The following is a 27,270-nucleotide window of genomic DNA, read 5'->3' as shown; positions in this document are numbered from 1 at the left end:
TAATCACATGCTAATATGTTTGTTAGCCAATAGTCTGGGATTCAAATAGATTTTATTACGTCTGTGTGTACGTCTGAAAGCATGTTTAAACTGCACTCATCAGTGAGTTAGTGACGTACCCGCTTTTAAACAGTTTTTTCTGCTGATAAGTAGTGTTTATTCTCAACAATTAACCTCTTTATTTTATTATCAACTATGTAATTTGGATAACAATAATTAGACATTTCTTAACTTGTAAGGATTCTTATACATACATAAAATGTTATTATGTATTATTTTATTTTATGGACTTGATTTAAGTTATAGCAGCTCTGTGATGGTTTTAACCTCATTATCTCCACAAGCTTTTTAAAGTTATTTATTTACCCTCTTTGTTTACAATTACTACTTTGTTCAAGACAACTTACAGTTTAGGTTTATGTTATTTATCTTATTCATGATTTTATTTTGATTGTAATTATATTTTATGTTTTGGATATAACAACTACACTAAATACCTTTTTTATGTCAGTGTTTTGATTCCTGTCTGTAAACCATGCTGTCACAGTACAACAGGGCGCATGTTCAAAAAAGTAAAAAAAAAAAAAAAGCAGTCCAAAAACATGTGCTTCGAAACCGGCAAAATAATCTTGTCTAGTCGACTTTTCCAAATAATATTTAATATATTAGTCGACTACAAAAATAATTTTTAGTTGCAGCTCTACTTAATATAAACATTTAAATACATGACTGTTCACATCTATAACAGCAGGCTTTGGTAATATTCTGTGGAACTATAACTCTGATATATGAGCACATTAAATGTATGAATCTTGCTTTTATCGTTATCCTACGTCTCCTAAGTGTCCATGTGCCAGGTTCAGAGTTAGCGCACCAGTGCACACATTCTCACGCAAAAAAAAAAAATTCAGATTCATAGAAGAGGGCGCACGCACGTCCTACGCTTGTTTCCATTTCTAAATCACACTTCACTCTAAAGTTGTCGTACGTGAGAAAAACCCTTGCTCTTCCCATATGGTGCCTATGAAAGGTCAGGTGAACACCCTTGATGAATATTCACTGATATGAACTTCACGATGGATCAAGGGGGAAAACGAGCAAATAAAACAAAATTCACCCAATGCCAGGTGGAGGTATTCATTGTTGAGCTGGACATAAGCGAGAGTGTCATTTGGTGAACACAGTGGACATCACAAATGCCAGAATGTACAGATTTTAATATGAAAGCAAGTCCCTTGAAAATTAATGTGCTGAGAGAGAGAGGAAAAAAAAAACTTCAAAAACATACAACACTTATTTATGTGGCCTTAAGTGCTGTTTTATCATCATACGACAGGTACTTAACAAATTACTGCACCATTACATTCACTCATTCAGGTGAACTCAGTCATATTTACACAACATACGCCTACCATTGCACACTCAATTATATCTATCATCTTTTTTTTTGCTCCTCTAATGACTGTCTACTCCTACAGAGAGGTATTGGAGTACAGAACATAACGTGCCATGGGAAATCAAAGAGGATTTGGAGTCCTGTATAGGGTGAAGAACCCAACAGAGGTCAACTCGTTACAAAAACACCCTGTGTCATTTCTGACCACCAGGGTGGATTAGATCTGCCTTTCTCTGTATAGCGGTGATAGTTATTGCAGATAAGCTGAAGTGATAAATTGAATTTGGTTTAAAATCTTCTAATTATAATGAGCACACTGCCCTTTTCCACATAAGATTACTCAGTAATTTTTGTGTTTTTTTTTTTTCTTTCAATAATGGCATTTCATTATCTGAGAGCTGAATATATATATACTGTATATATATATATATATTTTAAATGTTTCATCAAAAAATATGAGTGAAAGATTTGCATGCATAATATCAGATAATTTTTTTAAAATTATTATCGAATTAAGCTATTATATTTAGTTTAACTGTCTCGCTACAGTGTGTATGTATGTGCTACTTATGCAATTATGTAGCTTCTGTTTATTGCCATCTGGTTTTTTTTCACAAGTGCAAAGCTCATCTGTTTTTTCAAAATTCCATGTTATGAACGTACTTACAGCCCTTGACTGTATAACCTTACATATAGGTCTACATTTTATGGTATTATAATTATTTTTTTCCAGAGGTTAATATCACATTTGTGGTTACATCAAACAGACCCAGCCAGCATATACAACTAATTATTATTTTCTTATCAAGAGAAAAATCATTAGAGCATCAGATATACCAATGTTCTTTTCTCAAGGATTTCTTTGGTAATTTAGTTATGGATGTGATACCACAAGTACTGTTTTTGCACAAATGGATGTGAAAATAAATGTTTTAAAACAAAGAATTTAAAAAGAAAATTTTGTTCATGTAACCCACTTTTAAATATTGATGATACTTTTTTTTATTTTAAACCTTTTTAATGCAGAATATGTTTCTTGTGTAACGATAAAATATATATGATTGTGTATTTCATGTCTGATTTAAGGGCTGTTTAATGCTGAAACAAAAATGTTTTTGTGTCAGCAAAATGGAGTAATGTCTGAGTATAAAACTATGCCAGAGCCCCAGAGCAGCAGGAAATTTGGGAGCCTTGATGTACATTAAAAGCTGTGCTGGACAAAAGCAGCACAGAACAATTGATCTTAGCTGTGTGCAAAGGCGAGACTTTGGGGAAATCAGAAGCTTCATTAAAGTTTTATATTGTATTTCTGTACACTTGCAGTCTCATCTGGTGTCTTGGTTTACTTAAGAGTCCAAACTGAACAAAGTTATACTCACCCAGGGAGCATTCGATAGCTTTTTGAATATGACTTTGAAGGGGAAAAAAGGCTACACGCGGGTAAAAATACCTTTGGGGGAATATTATAATCAGAATTAGAGGTAATTAATCGATTGCATCGATACAAGGAATTAATGCATTAGATTTAAGCACGACAGACTATGAGAGTGGAAAAGTGAGCATCCTGTTAATTTAAACTGAAGTGTTGGTTGGACTGTATTCACATAAAATGTGAATATTGTTGTTTATGTCCATAAATAATTTATTCAAGATTCTAAGTGTTTATTGTCATATGCACAGTAAGGAAACATGTTTCCCTGTTCAATGAAATTCTTACTTTGCTGTCCACACTGGATGCCACAAAGAAAAACAAACACATTTTAAACAAAGAACAAAACAAAAGTATAATAACAATAATTATAACAATTTTAAAAAGTAATAAAGATATATACTGTATGTACAAGGTATAAAAGATAGAAAAATCTAATATAAAGTGTATTATGCAGTGGGAGAATAAATACATTTATAGACAATTCCCTTACAAGAAACATCAGGAATCTATAAAACCTCATCATGATCGTTTCAGATCGAATTGTTCTAAATTAAACAATATTGGCAACAGCAAATCGCGATTCAAAATTGAACCGTTGCAAAACGAATCGTTACACTCATAATATATAAGTTCTCTCAATTACATTTTCTAAATAGCGTAAACCGATAGAGGCAGCATGGTTAAAACAAGGCCCTTGGTTTTGCATCTAAAGGGTGAAGCTATGTTTCTTTAAGGTTGAGTTTTGTTGTACACCTTCCAGAATATTGGGTTATTTTGGGTGAGTGAATTATTTGTGTCTCTCTTTGTTATGTCTATAATAGATTGGTTTCCTGTTGGGGCTATATGTCCCACGAGATAATGAACTAGATAATCATCACATGAGCAAATTCATAAAGAAAAACAAAAAAACTGGGTGAATGAAATATTTAACAGTCAGAAGATCGTAAAGACATTCCCACTCCCTAAAAGGATTGACTACCTTTACTACTGATGTGAGCATGAGGACTGGTGTGTCGGGTTGAATAGGGTCGAGTGCACTTGACCATGTAACGCCTCAGGTTAATTGCCACGAGATTGAATGTTAGTCGGTTAACTGTTTTCTTTTCAACACAATCAAATAGCCGGAGGTATTGGCTTCAGAGATTTGAATTTTGACCTCTTGAATACTGTCAGAATGTAGCACATACTGTAGCTGCAGCTGTGCTAAAGTGGTGAGCTGATGCTTGCAGGTAACATCATAAGTAAACATTTAGACGTAAGTACAGATCTTCTAACAGCAGCAGCCTACAATGGAGACCCAGACATCAATAGATAGACTACTTGTGGTGTTATAGCCCCCCTCTGGGATGTCAGTCAAAGGGTTAAACAGCTACAACATCAATAGGAAGCCACTCATGTAATAAAGATTTTAAAGTATATATTGAAATGTAGCAACAGAAACCTATTTAACTGAAAGAAAATGGGACTGGGGACCCATGGCCAAATATAACAAGAGTAGGGAAGACACTGGGCCAATCACATACGTACAGGGCCACGTCCATTGTTTATCCTCTAAACTACAAAAAAAACAATAAACCTACATCAGACTAAAATAAACTTTCACATGACCAGTAGGTAGTACCAGAGATTACTGATCTGAATCAGGTGTTGAGCGGAGAGAGGGAGGAGGAAGGGCCAGCTAAGAGGCCAGGAGGCACCAGCCCTCCTATCTCCTTTACTATCCACTGTTCCTTCTCCCCCGGAAGTGTTTAAGTGGTGGCCATGATAAAGAGCATTCAAATTTTCTTTAAGCTGAGGAAAAGAGGCTCATCGTATCTTTTATAATCTCCCTTAGCCTAGGAAACACTGATGCATCCTTTACCAAAGGAGACCAGATAATGCTGCCCCACAATTCCTTGCAGCGACAATATTTAAAGGGACACACACACACCCAAGTGTTGACGGAAACTCACAATGATCGACAAGGGACGAAGATCATGTAAGTTACCAATGCAATAATATGCAACATTATGTTTTGTTCAACATAATTCATATGTGTGAGTGGAAGGTGAGTGTGAGCAACCATTCTCAATGTGACGTTCTTTTCATTTACTTTTGTTCCTCATAGCCTGGTAGTCTCTTTTCATTTTGATTTACATTCAAACCTTGTGATTTTTTAGATTATATCAGTGGGAAGTGTTATAAAAGTGCTTTTATTTAGTAGTCCATTTTTTGAAATTTGTAGTTTTTTTTAGCACGGCAGACGTCACTAACCGTCGCGGCCGTTAGATTATTACGTCACCTAGTGGAAGTGTCTGATTGTCAAAACAAACGAGATTGCCTTTTCTTAACTCCTCTCCTGCCACCTCGGATAAGCGAGTCCCCTTAAATGTTGTCGCCGCAAGGAATTGTGGGACAGCAAGGATGCATCAGTGTTTCCTAGGCTAAAAGAAGTTATAAAGGAAGCACTGAGACTTAAACACTTCTGGGGGTTTAGGTAAAGTGCATAGGAAAGGAGATAGTTGGGACTATTCGGGCGCAGCCTTAGCCTTTTTATTCACGTTCTCCCTCTCCACCTGATTACTGATCTGAATCAGGTGTTTAGCTGAGAGAGGAAGGGTCAGGAGGCACCAGCCGCAACTGATGGTTATTTTTCATGCTACCACCATTACTACATAGGGCAACACATTTAATAGACCTTGAAACGAGTCAGTTTCTGAATGTCAGGAAAGAGGACAGTGGTGCATCCAAATTGTCCTTTACCAAAGGAGACCAGATAATGCTGTCCCACAATTCCTTGCGATGACAACATTTAAGGGGACCCGCTCATTCAAGCCTTCACGTAAACTCACGATGACTGACAAGGGTAAAATTACCATACCATTGTAAATTACCAATGCAATAATGTCTTGAACAACTTTAAATAATCCATAACCCATATCTATGAATGTTATGTGGATGTTGTAAAACAAACACAATAAAGTAAACATTTTGTGCAGCCTATTCTCAGTTTGCATTCGTTATTTATTTACGTGGCAGCCATTAACAATATCATAAATAACACAACACCTTTCTACAGTCACAGATTCTCAATGTGATGTTCTTTTAATTTCACTTTTGTTCCTCATAGCCTGGTAGCCTGTTTCTCTTTGATTTCAATTCAAATCTTGTGATATTTGAGATTATATCAGCGGTTAGAGACACAGGGGAATGTGTTATGAATGTGCTTTCAGTAGTCCTTTTTCTGAAATTTGTAGTATTTTCACCACGACAGGCTTCACTAACCTTCCCCGCCATTGGATTATTACGTCACATAGTGGAAGTGTGTCTGATTGTCATAACAGCATGATAACCTTTCCTCAACTCATTTAGGAAGTCTCCTAAGTTCTTTCCTTAACCCTGTGACATCATCCACGGGGTTAAGGAAAAGTGGATAGGAGGGACAGCCCAGGTATCTGTCCAATTCCTGACTTGTCAGTTCAAATCAGGACAGACAAACAACAGTAGTGGCAGTCACAGTGGTTCACCTTAATTAGCTGAAAGGGATTTCCCCACATTGCTACTATCTGCCAGTTGGGTTGTTTAGATTTACAAAAATCTTTGAGGCCAATAACTCTCTGTCAGCAGATGCCTTTGATTTATGTTTCCCTGTACATCATTGTATTCTTGGTTCTATGGCTTTTTTTTTTTTGTTAAGATTTTCAAAGGCAATTAGGAGTCCAGGCTCATAAATGGATCTTCCATTTCCTCAGCTCAGTAAGGTAGCTTAGACTGGCTAACTTCGGTTCCAAGAAAATAAAGTTTTAGCCTATTTTCTAATTGTCTTCAGCTTGCCCCTGGCCCTTAGCCACAAAGGCTGAGGAGGGCTGTGCAACCTCGCTGCATTAAGGTCATCGATCAAAAACCTTAGCAAGTTCCTCTGTGAATGCTGCAGTGTCAAAAACAGCAGAATCACAAGTCCCCACAGCTGCTGCTCACACTTTTCCTGAAAAAGTGACCTGGTTGAGTCACATGGACACAATTTCACAAACATACAGACAGACGCAGGCTATTTGATCTTAATGCAAGGATAGATGCTCTGTATCACTGTGCACTGATTGAGACAGTGAGTTTATGGAAGTATCTTCACTAAACTGGAGAGAGTAGAAGAGAGGATGGTCTTTGTCATTACAAAGACATAATGAAAGGTTTCGATCAACAGAATTGATGTTGAGCAATATTGTATAACACTGCCAGACGTACAAGGAAAAATTATATTCAGGCACCTGCTTGACAACCTTTTGCTTTTAGGGCAGGGTATATAAAAAAATAGGTCATAGGACACTGTAGCACAACTATTGGTGGTTTGCTTTTTGATCTGAGGGCTGGTTTAACATTTCCTGGACCCTGCAATCGCTTTTAGTTAAGATTGGGTCACGATGCCACAACTTTCTTCTTGAACATTTGTTTTCTTGTCATAGAATATAGCTACAGACCAAAAGGCAACCACACTAGTCAATTTGTCTTTGTCTGTGTTTGTGTTGCAGTAGAGGACCCAACTGTGCTTGTGTCTCAAAAGCGGATTGTCATGGAAGTCATAAGAACCAATGTGCAGCAGAAAGCTGACTTAATGCCTAAACTACAACTGTATAGCCATGTGTAGAACCAATATTGATTACACACAAGGATTCAAGGATCTTTCCTATCGAGTCATGTCCATTTGTACATGGACAGACCAATATTTTGTATCTAAATTGCACGTTAAGCTCTTCGTGAAATGCATAAATAGAGAAATGTGTACGTACAAAACAAGTAGCAGCAGCAGATTGTGAATGTGCTAATGTTAGTGCAGATGTGTGAGGAGGAGGGGATTAATCCTCTGCAGGATCCTTCTGACCGAGGTTTCACTAAAGGGCTCTTGTTCTGCTGATACAGTAAGTCTGGTGGTGAGAGAGGTATGGGGATTCTTGAAGCAGGAGTAGAACTGGTTGAAAGTGTCTCGCCGAGTTAGGTCCCTGTGGCATTGTGCACCTCTGGTGATGTAATCTGTGATGCACTCAATGTCCTGCCACATACTCCTCAGGTTATCTGAGGAGAAGTGCCTTTGTGGCTGTGGCCCTCTGCACTCCTGCAGGCAGTTCTCTCCTGCTCACCCTGAGAGCCAATGTGTCACCAGCCCTGATCACAGCATCCTTGACCTTTAGCAAAGCATTTAGCTCTGTGTTCAGCCAGGGCATCTGGTACTGGTAGCTGGTCACAGTCTTAGTGAGGGTGACATCCTTAACACACTTGACAATGAATTCAAGGACCCCAAATGTGTAATCCTCTACCCCCCCACAAACTACTTCCCTGAAGTAACACTGGAAACAGTCTTGCAGCGCTGTGACACCATTTCTAGGCCACACAGTGAAGGTCTGGAGTGTCTACCTAGTGGACGATTGTTTTCTAGGGTTTCTGATTAAATACCATTTAAAGCAAATCAAAGGACATATATTTGCAAGGTTTGCGAGTGCACAAAGTTTCATAACAGTATTTTTGTTCCTTTTTCCACACCTTAATTATTTTTTCTAGTAGACTGTAATTGAACTTGAATAAATGTAAGATTACACTTAATGCACATTTTGTACAGTCACCATCCACTCCAAAGACTGTGTGTCATATAAATATAAATCTTACCTGTAATTCAATAGACCATTGTAAAGTCTAATGTGTTTTGATGTTACATAAATGTATATCTAAGTAAAAAAGATTTGAATGTGTTGCATAAACATAATTGCTTGGTTCCTTTTATTGCAGAGTACCTCTGCTTTAACTTTTGAACAAAGAAACCCTTAAGTCAGGTCCTAAGGCTGCAGCTAACTTTTTCTTCAAAGTAAGTTGTTTGAAATGTTGATAGCCACCAGGTTCAACTGACTATTTTCCTTGTTGACTACATAAATATTGTATTCTTGACTTGTCTATAACACAAAGATATCCTGAAACAGTTACATCCATCCATCCATCCATCCATTTTCTGACCCACTTGCTCCTTCTGTCAGGGTCGCATGGATCTGCCGGTGCCAGATTTCAATGGGCATTAGAAATTGTCTCATTTAGGCACAAAATATTCTACAAGGGCAAAACCTTGTATTTGCATAGCAAGTTATTAGTTGAATTGATACTAAGATGTGCACACACTCTCTCAGACAAATAACAAGTTTAACACTGTACGCTGTACATTAGGGTATATCCACTGCAATGAACAAAAGTAAGCACATAGCACTGAAACCAATGTGTGGCATTTCCAAACCTGTATTTTGTATAGAACATCGAGGGCCAGATTCACTAAGATCTGAAATAAAGGGTGGTAAACCAGGTGCGTCCCTAATTCCTTTAGTGACGCAGTTCCCCACCTGCTGCGAGTGATTCACTAAGAATGGAGCAATGATTAGTGCACGAGCAGAAGTGGAGCAGACCCATTCAAATGAGTGTTTTGCTCGTACAATGTGGAGTGGAGATGTGAGTGCACAGAAACACACAATGAGATTTGAGGCAGATTGACTTCTTTGTCTGCTGCACAAACATTTCATAATTTAACTTTGCTCTGATCAGTGCATGCAAAATAGGCAGATTTGGACAGAAACCATCCTATTGATCTGTTGATGCCATTGATCTGAATTAATACAGTAACAGTCTGTCAATCAGTCCACAGATGATCTGGAAGATGATGTACTGACTATCTGAGCTGCTGAGTAGCGATGTATCACAACCACACTCACATATATATAGTATATGGGAAAATATACTTCCCAGTCATACTATTTTTTCGTACAAAAACAATCACCGCAAACAGTTCCAGATTTCATGAATCGCATAGCGCCCACTGCATTAATTTATTTGCATTTGCTCCTCCTCCTTTTTACTCCCCTAGTGAGATCTGCCTACTATACATAGTCATTAAAGGGAAGTGCGCTAAATGGATTGAGGGTGCTCTGGAATGTGCAGCAGCAATATTGTAATTGTAATTGACTTTAATTAGAAAATTAATAATTGTATATTAATATTAAACTGTCTTGGCGCGGGTCTTCTGGGGTGGGTGGTGTGGGACACGCCCTTGCATGCCTGCGGGTGAGGCATGTGGTGACCCCCTGCTTGGGCGGTGCCCTGCGGCTCTGCCGCCTCGGGGCTGTGCGAGCTGCATACCAGCATGACGGCCTGGCTGGAGCCCTTTGTGGGGGTTTTGACTTTGACAATAACTAAGGCTCATCACACTGGCAACATCGATGAGGGGTGATCTGGGGCCCTCTGGGGACCGATGGGGCAACTTGCAGCGTCCCCTTGATGCCCCGGGCGGCTGGGGATGTGGCTGTTGTTCTTGGGCTGGTGTATAAATCTGTGAATGGGTTTGGTCCAGAATACATCAGTGACATGTTAGTCAGGTATGAACCCAGCAGGTCTCTCAGATCTATGGACACAGGTCAGATAGTGGAGCCCAGAGCTCACAGTAAACATGGTGATGCTGCTTTTAGTTGTTATGCTGCAAAGAAGTGGAACAAACTGTAGCAGAGCTGAAGTCAGCATCTAATGTGAACATTTTTAAATCAAAGTTAAAGACACTTTTTTTCTCTACTGCATATGATTGAGAGAGAGATTTTTGGTCATGTTGTTGATGTCATGTGTTTGTTGATGATTTTAATTGATTTTACTGATGTGTTTAAATGTTCTTATTGATTTTAAACAATTGAATGTTTTATCATATAAAGCACATTGAGTTGCCTTGAGTATGAAATGCGATCCCTGCTGGGTCTTGGCCCACCTGTTCGGCACGGCTCTGGCGTCTGCTGGGCGTGGGCCTCTCTGGGCCTTCCCCTCGGGGGTTTGTTGTTGCAATAACAAATTGCAATAACGAAACATGAATTGCTGTCTTTAAAAGATTGCACTTCCTTAAATAAAAAAGAATTGGAAAAAAAAGGACACAGCCTGCTGTTAGAATTATGAATTATTTTAGGAAGAAGTTTTTTTTTTTTTTTTTTTAATTCTGTTTTGTTTAATGCTTAATCTTTATACATTTAAAATGTGTTTGTGTGTTTATGTGCCAGAACAACCCACAAAATATAAAAGCGCTCAAAATGCACTTCTGAGACGCCGATGTCACGTCAGTTGTAAGAGTGTGTGCAGGCACATTGCCTGTGTGTATGTGAGACACACGCTTTACATGAAAGCTGTACCCTTTTCAATAGCATTCTCAAAATGCTAGCATGCCAATCCACACATTGTTTTCCTCAAAAGTGTCAGACTAAAATACAAAAGAGACCTCACCCCTAACTCTCGTGTTCTGCCGCTGCTGATGGTTTCAAGGAACAGTATTGCCACACTGACATCTCACCTCTTTTCTGTACTCGCCATGTGTTTGTGACGAGTAAACATTGGGTGAGACAGTTTGACACCAGAGAGAAAGTCAGGGGCAAAAGGAGTAAAAAGGAAAAGGAAGTTGAGCAAAAAGGAGAGGTAAATCGAAAAGGCGGGGAAATGAAAGAAGCCATGGTGTTGGCAGAAATTGTTTCCATACTGTTTGAAGTCTGCAACCATCCAATTAGGCTCCAAGGAATCAGGATTTTACACACATACACAGGCACACACACTCAAACGGCCCTGTAGGAGATAGAGGCAAAGAGTGAGGAGGACAGGATAAAAAACTAAGGATAGTGATGTGGAATGAAAATGGAAGTGAGTTTTGGAGGGATGGCAGCAACCGAAGGAGAGGAGCCTCCATGCTTGTGACAGCGGCTGAAATCCCATCCACTGGAGGAAAAAGGAGATGACACTCATGTGAAGGCAATACACATGGAGAATGGGGCGAGTGGGAGGAAAGGATAAATATGACAGAAAGAATTTATAGATACAGTGTGTGCAAGAGTTAGTGCAAGGCTTGAAATTGTATTGATTGCATGTGTGATGAGAAATGTGTGATCTTCAAAGGAAACTACTTAGAAGTACATTTTTTTAACAGTTTTTGTGAAACAGATTAAGCAGCATTTAACTCCAGATTCCCTATTTTGCAGGTCATGATAAATCATTTGTTACACAGGTATTCTGTTATATAATCAGCATCACCACTTAAAGAAAGATAGACAAAAACCATAGTATCTGTCCTCACTTAAAAAATTATAAAAAATAATAAATCAATCAAGAGTTATCCCAGCTTTACATTATTTGAAATTATATTAGTCAGTTTTTATGCACCCTTCTCCATGACTCTACATCCCACAATGCAATGCACAAAAATGTCACACTGAGTTTTTACGATAGAGATGAAAACAAACTCTATATTTTTCTATTTTTTTTTTGGAGTTAATTAAACCTGTGGTTTTGCAGGTCACTCACTACAGCGAGTGTTCAAACTCCTAGGCATTAGAGGACAGTAGTTGAGAAAAGCCACCGGGAACATCCTTGAGGCCCCAGAAAAGGCCTCCAGGTGGTTGTGGATCCATAGGGGGAATCCGTGGTGCGCCACTTGGACACAGGCTGGGGTCTGATCACCCCCGGCTGGGTCGCCCAGGTGAGGGTGTCTGATGATTAAAGACCCGAAACACCCTATGACCCCGGGTTCATCACTGATGACGTGTCCAAGTATCACCGTGAGGTGTATTTGAGTTCTATCTGTCTGGTTCATTGATCTGTGAGGCATACACTATCATTTTATTTATCACAAAAATTATTTTGGGTTACAGCTTTAATAATTCATACAATACCATTATTATTTTAACAAAGTCATTATCAACTACACTTAAATTGCATCTCTGCCACTCCTTGATGAATTTTCTCAGAAAAATCTTGACAGTTTTAAATAACATACACAAGACTATTTTTTTATAAACCTTCCATTATTTATTATGTGTTTTCCTCCTTGTAGTACAGTAAGGGTTGTATTTGTATTATATCACAATCTTTTAGGAGGCAACAATGTCAGCATATGCCTTTATTATTGTTTTTTTGAACATTCCTCCCATCTGTGTGTTTTGCAGACCTTGACGCACCATCTTTGACGGTGCACCAGACCATTAGCGATGTGCGTGGCAGTTACTATCAGGAGAAGACAGTTTTCCTGCGCTGCACCGTCAACTCCAACCCTCCCGCACGCTTCATCTGGAAGCGTGGAAACATGCTCATCGAACAGAGCAAGGACAATGGCGTGGACATCTATGAGCCTCTTTACACTCAGGTAAACAACAACAAATCCACAGTTCAGACATGCGGACATGGCTGTAGACAATCAGGTTTTCCGTCCTCTCCTTCTGCATATACAGTACATCACTGAATGTCTGATTATCAAACGGAAAATTATCTTTCTTTAAAACAAAATAGTTTTTTACAAGTTTAGATTTTTACAAGATATGTGAGGCCTTTAACCAAGATAATCAGTCTTTAAGCCTGAGAATGACAGCCAAATACATTGTTGGCTAACTATCACAATAAGTGTGCAATGCATAGTACCTCAAGTGTCATTGGGAATAGGGAGGGACTAAATATTGATGGTAAATTGAATTTCCTCTTTTCAATCTTAGTATGTTTATTAAGTATATTATTCAGTTCAAGCCAGTCAAAACACATTTACATATTTTTGAATACTGCTGTTCAAATTTATTTGACTATAAGAAGTGAACAATCCATAGTCTTAGTTACTTTTGCTTGAACCATCAAAATTCAAAGATCAGATCAGATACTTTATCTTTCTGCGAGTGCTGCAAATTGCCTTTGAACGGAACCATTTAAGGCAGCTAAAATACGAAATGGTTATTACCTCGTTAGTATCCAGGACATGGAATACTAACACAGTAAGTAGTTAAGATTCATTTTAAGGTGTGTATATCCCTGTTGATGAAACTATAACTCATCAAAAGGCTTACAAGGCACGACAGCCCAGTTTGAAAAAGATTAAAACCAGTGTTTTCCAAAGTGTGAGTTAGAACTGTGTGTGTAAGTGTGTGTCTTGCTTGGTACTATTTGTGTTGTTTGTTCTGTCTAGGGTGAAACCAAGGTGCTGAAGCTGAAAAATCTAAGACCAAAGGACTTTGCCGATTATACCTGCCAGGTGTCTGTTCGCAATGTGTGTAACATTGAAGATAAATCTGTCACCTTCAGGCTTACAAATTCCACAAGTAAGTTTTTTTTTTTTTCTAACATAATCTTCATTCACATCACACCATGTAGTTTATATGCGTCTATTCCATTTTTTGTTACTTGTATTGTCTTTCTTTAAATCAGCATCTCATCTTTTTTCAACGCGTGCTCACTGTGTCGTACCTTGTAAATTTCTTGGACTTAAGTGTTACATTTCTCAACTTCACTCATGCAGGAAAAAACAGATTCTCTTTTCATCTTTTTTGTTTTCTCACCTTCTGCCATGTATTTCCTCCTCTTTCCTTTTTCTTTTCATCTGGCTTTTGACTTTGATTTTAGTATTTTGGCTGTGAGTCTCTCTTTTCTTTCACTTCTCTCCCAGTTTGCCATCATGTCTCAATTTGTTTTCCTGTTGCTGAGAGCTCATCTTTAGGCCGTCAGCTGTAATTCACTTGTCACAGTCCCTGTTATCTGTAGCTTCCCCTGCAGCGCTCGGTCCATTTCCATGCCACCACCCAGTAACTTTGTTACTCGTGACAACATTGGGTTGTTATAAAACATAGCTTGTACTATGTTTTTTAAATTTATTTATTTGCTTATTATTCTTACTTTCATCTCTCATTCTTTTAACCTTCTTGTTTAAAGTTGCAGTATGTAGAATCATTGTCAAGAAACAACCACACTCCACCCTCCCCTTTCTGTATCAAAACTCATCGTCCCTTACCGGTATCCTCATGAATGCGCACAACTGTACAGCTCTTCGTGACTTTTTTCTCAACAGAGATTAGTTACAAATGTAGGGAATTTATATTGTGTTATTGGAGAGTTTTCTGATGTATTAGAGACATGAAAGCACGTATCACTGTGAGGACAGTAACTAGAGGTTTACAGCCGCAGTGAGCCCAGCTGAGCAGAACAGACACTGCACTCCACGTCCAGACTGGAACTGAACTGCATCTTGGATATGCTTCTCTTAGTTTTATAAGTGATTTATCTCATATGTTATCACTCTCCTTCTGACTCAGTATGTCCATTCAGAACACTTTAATTTACAATATGCTCAAAGGCGATCTTAAGTGTTTGTGGTGGCGGATACACTGGCATGCTTTGGACTTTGGGAAAGAGCTCATTGGGGCTTAACTTTAGACACGGTGATCAGTCACTCTCATTATTCCTAGGCAGTGTGATGTCTCACCCTTTTTCATCACTCTCAATATATCAGAAGACGGGTACAGTAGATTACACCCCACAGCACAATGTGCACAATAGTAACAGTATATTATACTTACGGCTAAACCAAAATAGCTTAGAGCCAATTATTTTTAATGTCTCACCCTAACTCCCTCTACCTTGTTCTCCTCCTCCTCCGTAGGGTGTAACACTGCCCTCTTTTTATTATTTCTATCCCTCTAATAAAGTTTCCCTCTTATAAAGTTTCATAGTGCATCAATTGCCCAGTACACTTTTTTTTTAATAGAACAAGAATTTGCTCGAAGGTTCTTTTTTGGACAAGAGTACTAAATGGTCTTTTTCCCCCCGACATTTTAATGGCCAGAACTGTGCAAATGTTTCTTTTCAAAAAGAGAAAATAAGATGTTGGTATTGAAAGAAGATTGCTCACATGCTTTAGAAATAAAACTTGATTGATTGATTGGTTGATACATTATTAAAATAACATTTGAAGACAGTCTTCCCTTGAAAATTAATCCGGTGGGTGCGTGAATGGGAGCCGAGCAAATCGGTTAAAATACCATTATTCAATCCATCCATCATCCATCCATCATCCATCTATCCAAATGCTGAAGCTGAAACGGTAAAATGGCAACCTTTAGTTTAGATAACTCATGCCTTCATAGTGAAGTTAATAAATAGGCAACCACAAGAAAAATTGTAAATCTGGAATATATGTTTCTTGCCAAAGAAGCCAATATATGTGGACTTCACAGAATGAATGCTAACCCTGATTTAGGGAATGTGTGAGAAAACAAAAAAAGTCTCTTGCACATATATTACATATTTAGGTTTGCAAGTAGGAATGCAGTAATTGTTTACAGAGATCATTAGGCATATAATATGTTTCAAAAATGCAGCATCATGTGATTGGTATTTTGGTTTTTCCTTTACAAGCTCCCAGTCCTTGTGCTGTCAGTCACTATTGAGATTAGATTCATTCAACTAGGTCATCCCATCATTGCTGATTCACCACACTGGGAAAAGGGGATTGGTTGATTTTTATGTCATAATCCCAGCCTGAGATTTGAGTGCGAGGCTTCTGCTGTCCTATCACTGTCGATGTCGACAAAAATCCTCTTCCCTCGCCGTTAATAAAAAGAGAACATGAGGCCAATGCTCCGGAGCGTGTCATGTTATTTAGAGTGGTGTTGCACAGGGGTGGAGGGGATAATGGAACAACAGCAGGATACGTGAAGGAATGGAGTAAAAAAAGGAAATACATCAAAGACAGGGATTTAAAAATAAATAAATAGATCAATTAGAAAAGTCCACAAATGAAGGATAAACTCCTCTCATATGTTTTTAATTTATTTAATCGTGTTTTCCGCTTAGTGTAGGAAAGATAGAATTTTCTGAAGAACCTAAAGAAGAACCCTCTTTCTGCTCACAGGGGACTTCTAACTATCATTATTTGTTTTCCAACCCTGGCAAATCTTGAAGTCATTGTAAGGGCTGCTAATTTCAATCTCCAACTTTAAAAAAAGGAACAAATAGAGCAAATTTCAGATATACTCAGATATTTCCTTTCAGATCTAAGAGCAAAGCCCATAATTTTATAGGTAAGGCATGTTTTGAATTTCCCCCTAGTGGCAGGTTAGCAAAAACATGGGGGTGTACTTACACTTTAAGTTTCAAAATTATTCATGATTCAGAAGTACAAAACGTATGATATCCAATATTTATTTTTTGAATGTAACAAATAAAAAAGTATCAAAATCAATATCTTCTTGCTTCTCTCTACGAGGACAGTCGCACTCTCTGTTTCTCCCTCTCTTCCATTCTTATCTCTCTCCCAGCTGCTACTTTGTCTGGTCTTGTGAGCCTAACAAGAGCCTCTCTCTGCAACTCATCCAAAACCAGAATAATGGAACTAATTAGTTGGTCTCTCAGTGCTATCGATCAGATTCTTTCGACGAAAAGAACCGGGGGTGGTGAACCCGCATGTCCAAGCGGGACGTTTGCGGCTGGATACACACTTGACCCTTGGAACAATTGGCGAGTTGTGTGTCTGTCCATCCTTTCCGTGGAAGACGTGGAGGACATCTACATGATTGGAATAATGATAGTAGGCATGCTGCTGATCGGAGCTGGTGGCTTCCTAATCTATCGAAAAGTCCGTAATACTCTGGTGACTGTTTTGGAAAAGCTGCCAGTGATTTCTGATTACAGCAGAGAGACCTAGGACAGAAGGCTATCGAAATTGACATAGCCTGTATCAAATCGCATTGCTTAACTCCCTTTCGGCTCCCCAGCCAGCCAAGGCTAAAGCCAAGCACTCATCAAAGGATAACAAGGCAATGTCTTTGACCAAAAATGTTTTAATGTAGAATGTTTTACAATATGGTACAGTTTTTAATTGATAAAAGCATTAATAAAGTCCATAGTCATAGTATAGTTGTCAAGTACGGGTATTTTTACTTTGAAGGAAATATAATCACTTCAAAAAATTCAGATATAAAAATAATATATGCAGAAAACAAGGAGATCACCTTCAATTTTATTTATTTAATTAAGGATCAATGCACATTAATAAACATAATTATACAAAGGTGTAAGATATAGTACGTACCCACTACCAGGAGCTAATTTTTATGTTAAGTCTTTCAGGTGATCAATGTTTGGTATTATATCAGGTGGTATACACATACGTCAATGTTGAAATTAAATGTTCCTGACAACTGGAACAGGGTGGTAAATCCCAAACATCAGCGCGTTGCTTCAATGCGTTATTGATTTTTTGAACTTTTAGTGTAGTGTGTATAATATAACAGCAGTAGAAGTGTGTAATTTTTTGATTAGATCAATAGGTAGCAATTCTTATGGAATATGAGCTCCCCAATGAATAGCTGAAAATCAAATAGCATTCTGCAATAGTTCCCACTGGGGTAAAAGCTATGCTAGAGTGTTGTACTGAGGTACTCTGTACTGGCACTTTTATGTCAGGCTATAATCCACGCCTGGGAGGGGTTATATGACAGGGAGAGAGAACAGGGGAAAAATTGAGAGAGGCTAGGCATGCAACCCATATCATAAAAACACAAAGACTAATATAAAGCTATTGCTCAGTCATGCATTGCAATACCAACAGTTATTTTTCTTTTTTTATTTGCTTATTTCCCTGCAAAAGCATCAGTGTTGGTATGTAAGTCTGAGCATGGCCATTTCCAAGGGGAATTATTTCAACACTGAGGGGTGGATCCACAAAAGGTTTATTGGTATTAAAACATGTGCAAACATCACTCCACGTGCTAATAAGGAGTACAGAGCCCAGGGAATCAGGACTGCACATCTTCAGCGCGTCAGAATGCACCCTCGTTCCATTTAGCGTGTCCCTCTAATGAATATGCATAGTAGGCGGAGCTCCCAGGGGGAGCAAAAATATGGGAGGAGGAAATGCAAATAAATTGATGCAGGAGCAGACACACACACAGCTGACAGAAAACACAGCGGAGATGGAAAAAAGGTCCAGTTGTGTGTGGAGCCTTTTTTCTGGCTCCCTTGTGTGTGTGTATGTCTGTGCACACGCACTGCTGTGCTGGATGATGTTCAGTAGTTCATCTTCAAAGAATGCAGACTGATTGACAGACTGTATTGCTGTATTAACTCAGATCAATGGTAGATCAATAGGACTGTTTCTGTCCAAATCTGCCTATTTTTGCATGTTTATTTAGTTTTCTACATTTTTTATTATTCATATCATGGTTGACTTGAATGCTGTAATATCAGACAAAAGATCCTTATTTGCCAAACTTTTGTTACAATTTTGTGATGATAATTTATTTTTATCCTCTCAAAAACTATTACTGGCTAACAGCTTTACATATGTTAGTGAGGCCTGGCATACAACATCATGGCTTGACCACTTTATTAGTACTGCTGATGTCCATGACATCCTAAGCCATAGGTGGGCAAACTACGGCCCGTGGGCCACATCCGGCCCGTTGGTCTTTTTAATCTGGCCTGCCGAAGCCGAAATAAACAATTAAAACACAAAATGAACCGTCTTACTCTCTTATCTATCTCCTCAACACCTGTGGGAACCAAATGTTCTCCCATTCTCCGCTTACGCCCGCCCTTTCCCAGCCTCCCAGCCAATCAAGACGCAGAACACATGTAAACAAAGACTAACATTGGCAGAGAAAGCTGCTCTTAACAATGATGCCTTCACGGGGCATAGGAAACCCCAACACTCGTTGAATAAACTACATTGGGACTCAGTCCATTACAATATCATAATTATGACTGCATTTCTTTGATTTAGTCCTGTGATGCCTGGCATCCTGCTAGGTATGGACAGAATATGTAAGATGAAGAAAGCAGAGTTAGATTGGTTGCTGCCACAACACACCCACAAAGAAGAAGAAGAAGCGGCAAAAGAACTTACTCATGGTAGAAGCGGAAACTTGGATAGCTGGCCAGACAAACAGTTCTTCCATGTCGGATAATCAAAGTAAGCTCTTTGTTGATGTATTATTGCGGGATCACGTGGTGTCGCGTGAATACACCTGGCGCTACGCTGCCTTGCAGGCCAGGAGGAGATTGACGCAGCAAAATTGACGCAACAATGAGTGGCCCAAAGAAAAGAAGAGTCGACAGTGTGTGCCGAGTGTTTAATAATGAATGGGCAAGTAAACACTTTTCACTGAAGTCCGGACAAAGGCTGTATGCCTTATTATTTGCAAAGAAACTGTCACTTTTCCTCCAAACATGCTGCTAATTATGCTAATAATCATTATTAACAAATTATGTTGCAGGGTATTTCCATGCAAATACTTTTTATTTAACCGAGCTACATATATATATATATATATATATATATATATATATATATATATATATATATATATATATATATATGAACCAATAGGGAACAAGTAATATATTTCATAATAAATCAAAAACTAAATTAAACTCTTTAAAAAGTGCAGTAGAAAACAAAAAAAAGAAAGGGATTCAGTACAAATATGAAATGAATTAACAGGGAACAAGTATCATCATGTTTCATAATGCAAGTATATTTCATAAATAAATCAAAACTGAAAAACTAAATGAAATTATTTACCTGCATAAAAAAAACAAATTTAAAAGTACAGCAGTCAAATATTCAGGAAACAACATTTTGTTTGCAATATGTGCCAAAAAGCTTAAGAAAACAAAAAAGTAAATAAATGTTTTAAATCAGCTAATAAAAATTTGTTTCTGTTTCCGCTCCACCTCACATGCCGACGTAAATCATGATGTTTGCATTTTAGTTCCAGGTTACATTTTGATCCCAGTTACATATTTAATGCAGTCTTAATTGAATGCTCTTTTAATTTCTGATACATTTTAGGCTTCTAAATTTGATGAAGAAAGGGTTTTTAAGAAGATTGGCATGAAATTGAAAATTTCAACCTGTCATGTCTCCATTCTCTACCACACACCTTGAGAAGCACTGCTCTACTAACAGACCTGTCTCGCCTTAAATGTGCAAACGTTTCTTTAGAATTGTTGCTAAATTTGGGTGAAAGTTGCAAATCTTACATATGGTTGATTTGTTATGAAGTTTTATAAATTTGAACTTTAGAGAAGAAGAAGAAGAATGTATGTATGCATCGGGTGCTGGCCCGTCTGTCAATTTTTGAAAGTCCATGTGGCCCCTGAGCCAAAAAAGTTTGCCCACCCCTTAGGACCTAAGCTCTATAGAGTTTGTCTATGAGGCATCAATTTCTGACTATATTCTATTTATGATGACATTAGATTTTGACAGTCTTCCTATTTCAGGAGTTGAAATCTACTGGTAAGAACAAACTAGTTTGGTCTAAAATTACAAATGAGTACAAGCTATCATATTAGGGAATAACTGATATCCTGTTGAGCAAAGTTTATTTGCCAAATGATGCTATTTTATGTTCTGATGTGAATTGTGATGAAAACTCTCACCATGAGGATCTTTGTGCCTTGTATGAACATGCTGAAAAAAATCCAGAGTAAAGCCAGGATGGAGCAAGTATGTGGCTCATTATCATGCTGAAGCTAAGAATGCCTTTAGGGCTTGGGTCCATGCAGGAAGGCCCAGAGAGGAGCCTGCCCTTGACCTGAAAAGGTTCATCAATTCTAATTATAAATATGCAGTTTATGTTCATAAACATGCAGAACAAATCAGAGCAGATTCTATGGTAGAAAAGCTCCTTGACAATGATGTTACTGGTCTCTGGAAGGAGGTGAGAGCTTTGAACACAAACACCTCATCTTTACTAAGCACCTTAGAGGGGTCTTTGGTGGTGATCACATAGCTGAACTGTGGAGGAAACATTACTCTGCTCTATTTAATTGTGTTAAGAGTGACCCCTACATACAGTAGTAGGTGACATTATTAATTCGGACACTATGCAAATCACAGCTAAGGTAGTTTTTCAAGTCATCTCAGAGTTAGCTGAGAATAATGGTGCGGAAACACAAGCACATCACCCCCATCCTCCGTACACTGCACTGGCTCCCCATTCAGTCCCGCATAGAATATAAGATCCTCCTGCACACCCATCACTGTCTGCACGGTGCAGCCCCCACTTACCTCACAGAACTGCTCACAACACACACGCCACCCAGGACCCGGTCAGGCCAACAGAACCGTCTGGTCACGCCCAGGACACGGCTCAAAACAATGGGCGATAGGGCCTTTGCAGCTGCTGCCCCCCGTCTGTGGAACGCCCTCCCAGACCACCTCAGGGCCCCACAAACGGTGGACATTTTTAAGAAAAAACTTAAATATCACCTTTTTACAGAAACTTATTTTAACAGTTAATGCCTCTTTTAGTCCTGTCTTTTAATATATGTTGTGTTCTATTTATTTATTATTATTTTTTAATCCTGTAGCACTTTGAGATTTGGAATCAAATGTAAAGTGCATTACAAATAAAATGTATTATTATTATTATTATTATTATTATTATTATTTTTATTAATAATAATAAGGCATGTGGTCCAGATGAAATGTCTGCAGAGCACCTTAAATTAGCAAGCCCGAGGGCAGCGGTTCTCCTTGCTGTTTGTTTTACAGGTTTCATGTGTCATGGTGTATTACCAGACTCCATGTTGTCCGGTACTTTGGTGTCTATCATCAAGGACAAGGTGGGCAGGGTGGGGAGTATGGATAATTATCGGCCAATTGCTCTAGCCAGTGTGCTGTCGAAGATTTTAGAGAGAATATTACTCGACAGATTATCTGTATGTTTATGCACCTCTGATAACCAGTTTGGTTTTAAGGCTAAACATAGTACTGATTTATGTATCTATAAGGAGATGGTGAAAAACTATAGAAGACAGAACACTACTGTATTTATTGGTTTCATTGATGCATCAAAGGCATTTGACCGTATAAATCATTCTAAATAGTTTTTAAAATTGCATCAGAGAGGAGTTCCTGACACTTTTATAAGGATCCTGTCTTAGTGGTGCTCTAACCAGAGCATGGAGATTAAATGGGGAAATGTTGTCTCAGCTCCATTTGGGACAAGTAATGGCGTTAGACAGGGGGGGCTTTTATCACCGGGCTTTGTAATATTTACATGAAGTCAATCTGCCTCAAATTTAACTTCCTCAAATGTCAGTGTGCTTGTAAGGCTGCTTTTATCAGAATTCTTTAATTTATTTTAGTGAAGTCGTTGGCTTCGATATTTCACTTTTCTGCTCCTCACGTTTGGATTCTGTAGCTTCAACGCAGCGTACAGAATATTGATGGATTTTTGCTTCGAAACTAATTTGTTAATTTGATTCAAAGATTATTTGAAAGTACAAAATTACCGGTTATTTTGTAAATATGCTTTTGTAGTGGTTACCAAAAGTGGGCCCTTGTCCGTGACGTCATGAACATTGAGCATGAAAAATATGTTTTTCCTTTGCACTCAAAAAACTTTATTATTACAGTTTTGAAATATGCTGAAAAATATTAATTCTTCAAAGGGGAGTGTTGAAAAACTGGGAACCACTTTTGATTGATTATTCATTAGCAGTTCTATACGATTGATACACTTTCTCTCACTCTCTTTACCAGCCACATAGGAGAACATTGACAATGTTCATTCTTAAGATAGTATTTTTAAATCCATCTGATATTAGTAACTCGTATTAGCAAAAGTTTAATTTTCTCTGGGGTTCGCAAGATTATTTTGTGTGTATTGTGTATTAGTTGTTTCTGTTTTAGTTAGCTCTGTGTCTTGTTTTTATTTTTTAGTCAGCATTTTCTGTCCAGCCTCTGTGTGTCTTGTTTTATTGTGACATCAGAAATCCTCCATTTTACAGATGACACGTGGAACATTTTATCTACAGCAATGTGGTAAACCTGACAAGCTATTGCTTGTCAAGTCCTGGCCTCAAAGCAAACCTGCAGACTCAAACGTCTATTTTTTGGCTGACAATATAATGACAGACAGCTTTGAAAATACATACATTCTATGTTGTATATTATCATGTACCCCTTTATGTTATTGTTGTTTTTTTTTAATGTCTTGAGCTTTTCCCCCTCCACACTAACATGTCTACCATTACATTACAACAATAACACAGCATCACAGGACAGTAGATACAGCAAAATGAAAGGAGGAAAACAATGTGCGCCTGCGTATTGAGACACGAGGCAGTTAAAGGACGGATAGTGAAGATACTGAGGTGACAAATTGATGCAGAGAAGAGAGTGAGTGAAAAAGTGTGAGCATGGAAGTGAGAGGCATTTTTTACCTGGTTGTAAACCACTGTGCTGCACATAAATCCCATTACTTTGGCAAGAGTGCTGGTTGATCCCACCGTCACCCACGCATCCCCAGGAAATTGAAACTATAATTCTCAAATCCTCGGTTCCCTCCTCTTGCTTTACCATCATATTTTTTCACCCTTCATTTTGTTTTTGGTCCGTTTTTTATGTTTGTGTTTTGACATTGATTTGCTTACTTTTAGTACTCATTAGTGATAAAGCATTTGAAGTGCATTTGAAAAATTATGGTTCCAGTATCTTGCTTCGCTAGTTCCCTCTTTCACTGACATTTAAAGAAAAATACCTAAAAGGGGTACAAGCATGGTTGAATCATCCTAATATTACTTAATATCATTACATTTCACTCGTCTTTTTATATTTTTGCAGTGTTCACGTCCAATAGGTAGGTTGTGCATAAAATCTCCATGCGGTATGATTGCTTTAAAACCATAATCCGCAATAACGCATGCACTTTGCAATTATAGTTAAATCTGTCTCCAAAATGCTGTCATTCTTTTTTTCCCCCCTGTATTTAACAACTATATAAACCACATATCAAAAGCCTTTAACAGGACTTCATTGAATGCTTAGATAGTCTCTAAGCCTATTTATTTATCTTGAGCAATGATTTGATACAATAGGAGTAGACAGGACTACTTATGTGCTGATTGCTGCTTGTATACCAGTGATATTAGTTGTCAGATTTAAGCCATCACCAGTAAGGAGGTTAGCAAAAAAAAATTATAGTGTCCGTGCCTGTGTGCGTGTGTGTGTGTGCGTGTGTGTGTGTGTGTGGACACAAACATGCATCAGCAGACTACTTTGTCGAGCTTCAATGAACCACTTTCATTACAGCGATTGCTATTTGTTAGAATAGAGATTAAATGAGAGGACGCACTGCAGAGAGTCTATTAGAGGAATGCATTGGTTCCTATATTGTATTGAGTTGGTCTCGCACTCAGGATTAACGCTCGCTCTCATGGATTGGTTCAAGCTTTATTTTTATTTTTTTACCTTGTCCTCATCTACAACATTTTTTTTCAAGCATGATTTAAATATTGTATTCTCAATGTTTGATTTAAATTGTCATAAATTGAGTTTCTTAAATAAAACACACAAAAAAAATTGAGAAAGGGAGTTTCATTAATTATAGTCGGAGTGCAACAATACACTTTCTAAAGTAAGAACAACAAAAGGCCAATTTATTGAATAATGAGAGTAATATAAAGAAAATAAAAACAGAAATCCCAGTATGTTATGCCCTGCCACAAAACCACTAATGCATAATGTGCAACAATATAATTAAAAAAAAGGTTCACTTTGCAAATCAAAAAAGCAAAACACTCAAGGAGAAAATCGAAATTGTTAGGTTGCTAGAATTTGTCTGAAAAGTGAGAACATTCACAATCATTATGTGCTGGTAATTTTCTTTTTTTTTTTTTGTGTGGCCACAAATAAGAGATTATTTGCAAGTGACTTTTAGAGAAATACATACCAAGTAAAGAATGGACAAAATTAACAATCCAACATCTTGATGCACACAAGCTTGTTAATAGATTAATTGTTTCAGTTCTCTGTAAGAACCTTGCATTTGTGCCCTTATCAACAATGTATGCCTTTGTATTTATATTTTATTAATATTATTTTTAAATTTTATACAGTTTCTAAAGGTGCACATAGATGCCTGTTTATAGAATTAAATGACTTACCTGAGTGATTAATACGCCAGGTAATTCTGGAGTTACTTGTGTCTGATCACATCAATACATGATACTAAATAGAAAAGGTGTTTAAAATGTAACTTGAGGTTTTTCTGGTGTTTTATTTAAATGTATCATTCTTAAACAACAGTAAGGCACAATAACAACCTGGTAAAGCTCTTTGAGGCTCTTTTTTTTCTTCTTTTATTTGCAGAGTTGTCTTTCTTCTTTTTCTTGATTTTATGTAATAAAGACCTTATTTGTTTGCTGTCTATCCATCCATAATCATTACCCTAGTCATGATGTGTAGATTTTTTTTGTTTTTTGTTCGACTCTTCTGAATTCCCTCATCAGTTTTTGTTAAAATGACACATTGTGTTTGTGCTCCTTGCTGCCACTGCTCAGTGCTCAGCCTGTTTTTTTTATTTAAATAAATATTTTGAATGTGCTGGAGCCCAATCGATCTCTGTCTCTGGCAACAAAATTTTTGTCCCCATTTGCAGGAGAATTTTGGGTCAGTCTGTACTTTCTCTGTGAGTTCAGGCAGTAGAAATGGTCACGGGGCAGAAAACAACATGGGAGCAAGAGCGCGGAAACATGTATTACTTTACGTATACGAATTAGTGTTCATAGGAAAGGCTGAAAAATACTGTATACTGTCATATAGATAGACATTAACTCTCAGGTACACACAATCCATACTTCTACTGATGATGCTGTATATTACACATTGAAATGAGTATCCCTAAAGACATTTTAAGATAATGGAGTTTATTAATGCTCTGATTACATTTACAGTATATATGTCTCAATTACACATCATTTCACAGCTTTTGTTCATCAGTGTGCAAAAAACAATGACATTATTTGGCTTATTAAATTAAATATTAGCATTTGGCATTTCTGGTTCTTTGCTATATTGATTATAAAGCTTAAATTAGATCATTTGTTTTCAAGCTCCACCGTAAACACTCTCTTAGTGCCGTTTTGGTTTAACCTATTGCATTTTGGGGTGTGGAGTCCAGTAAACGGATGCAAAAAAGTAATTTTACGTCATTCTAACCATGATTACTTTTGTGTTTCACCAGACAAGTAGGACAGTGATTTGCTTGACACCATTTTTATTCTAGTTTGTTCCCAGTGAGATCATCTCACTTCATGAGAAATTTCAATTTTGAAATTTTCCCAAAATTCCACCAATTAAAATGTTTACCGAGCACATGCAAGGCACTGATTTCCATCTGAAATGTTACGAAGGAAGTTTCTGCACTTACCTCATTTGATGTATTAGATCTTGAGACTAGTGTTAAACCCTTTGACATAATAAACCTGTCTCCACATCGGACCAGCAACTCTAAAGCTGGACTCCAACGATTCAAGGACTTTTATTTGCCATTATGTGCATGAACATGTACATAATAAGATAACGACCCCAAGTTCTCCATTAACTCATTCAGTGCCAGTGACGTAATATTACGTCAATTGTGTTTTTTCACGAAAGTGGCTCGGATACACTGTGACAGAGTTCTCCTGTGAATATAAGGCTTCTCTGTTGATGTAGTGACCAACTGGTACCCTAAAGGTGGTAGCAGGTGGATGTGAGATTAGCCACTGATGCTACCATTAGCTATGGAGGGAGAAGCAGGGACGAGGGAGATTATGGCTCTATGAAGTGATATTGTGAAGCATCCAGCAGCTCACAGCACCACATACTAACACAGAA

At 37.9% G+C, this 27,270-nt stretch overlaps 1 protein-coding gene across 2 annotated transcripts in view; it reads left to right on the top strand.

The window, feature by feature from the left end:
* mdga1 (MAM domain containing glycosylphosphatidylinositol anchor 1) overlaps positions 1-27,270 on the top strand; it is a 250,869-nt gene that overhangs the window by 140,786 nt on the left and 82,813 nt on the right. For both annotated transcript variants that reach the window (XM_028441483.1, XM_028441477.1), the window contains exons 6-7: positions 12,791-12,987; positions 13,792-13,924. In XM_028441483.1, coding sequence (XP_028297284.1) covers positions 12,791-12,987; positions 13,792-13,924 — 330 coding nt within the window. The remainder of the gene's footprint in view (positions 1-12,790; positions 12,988-13,791; positions 13,925-27,270) is intronic.

The sequence above is a fragment of the Gouania willdenowi genome, chromosome 3, assembly GCF_900634775.1.
Source record: "Gouania willdenowi chromosome 3, fGouWil2.1, whole genome shotgun sequence".
Taxonomy (NCBI): domain Eukaryota; kingdom Metazoa; phylum Chordata; class Actinopteri; order Blenniiformes; family Gobiesocidae; genus Gouania; species Gouania willdenowi.
This window is presented reverse-complemented; position numbering and strand designations above follow the sequence as displayed.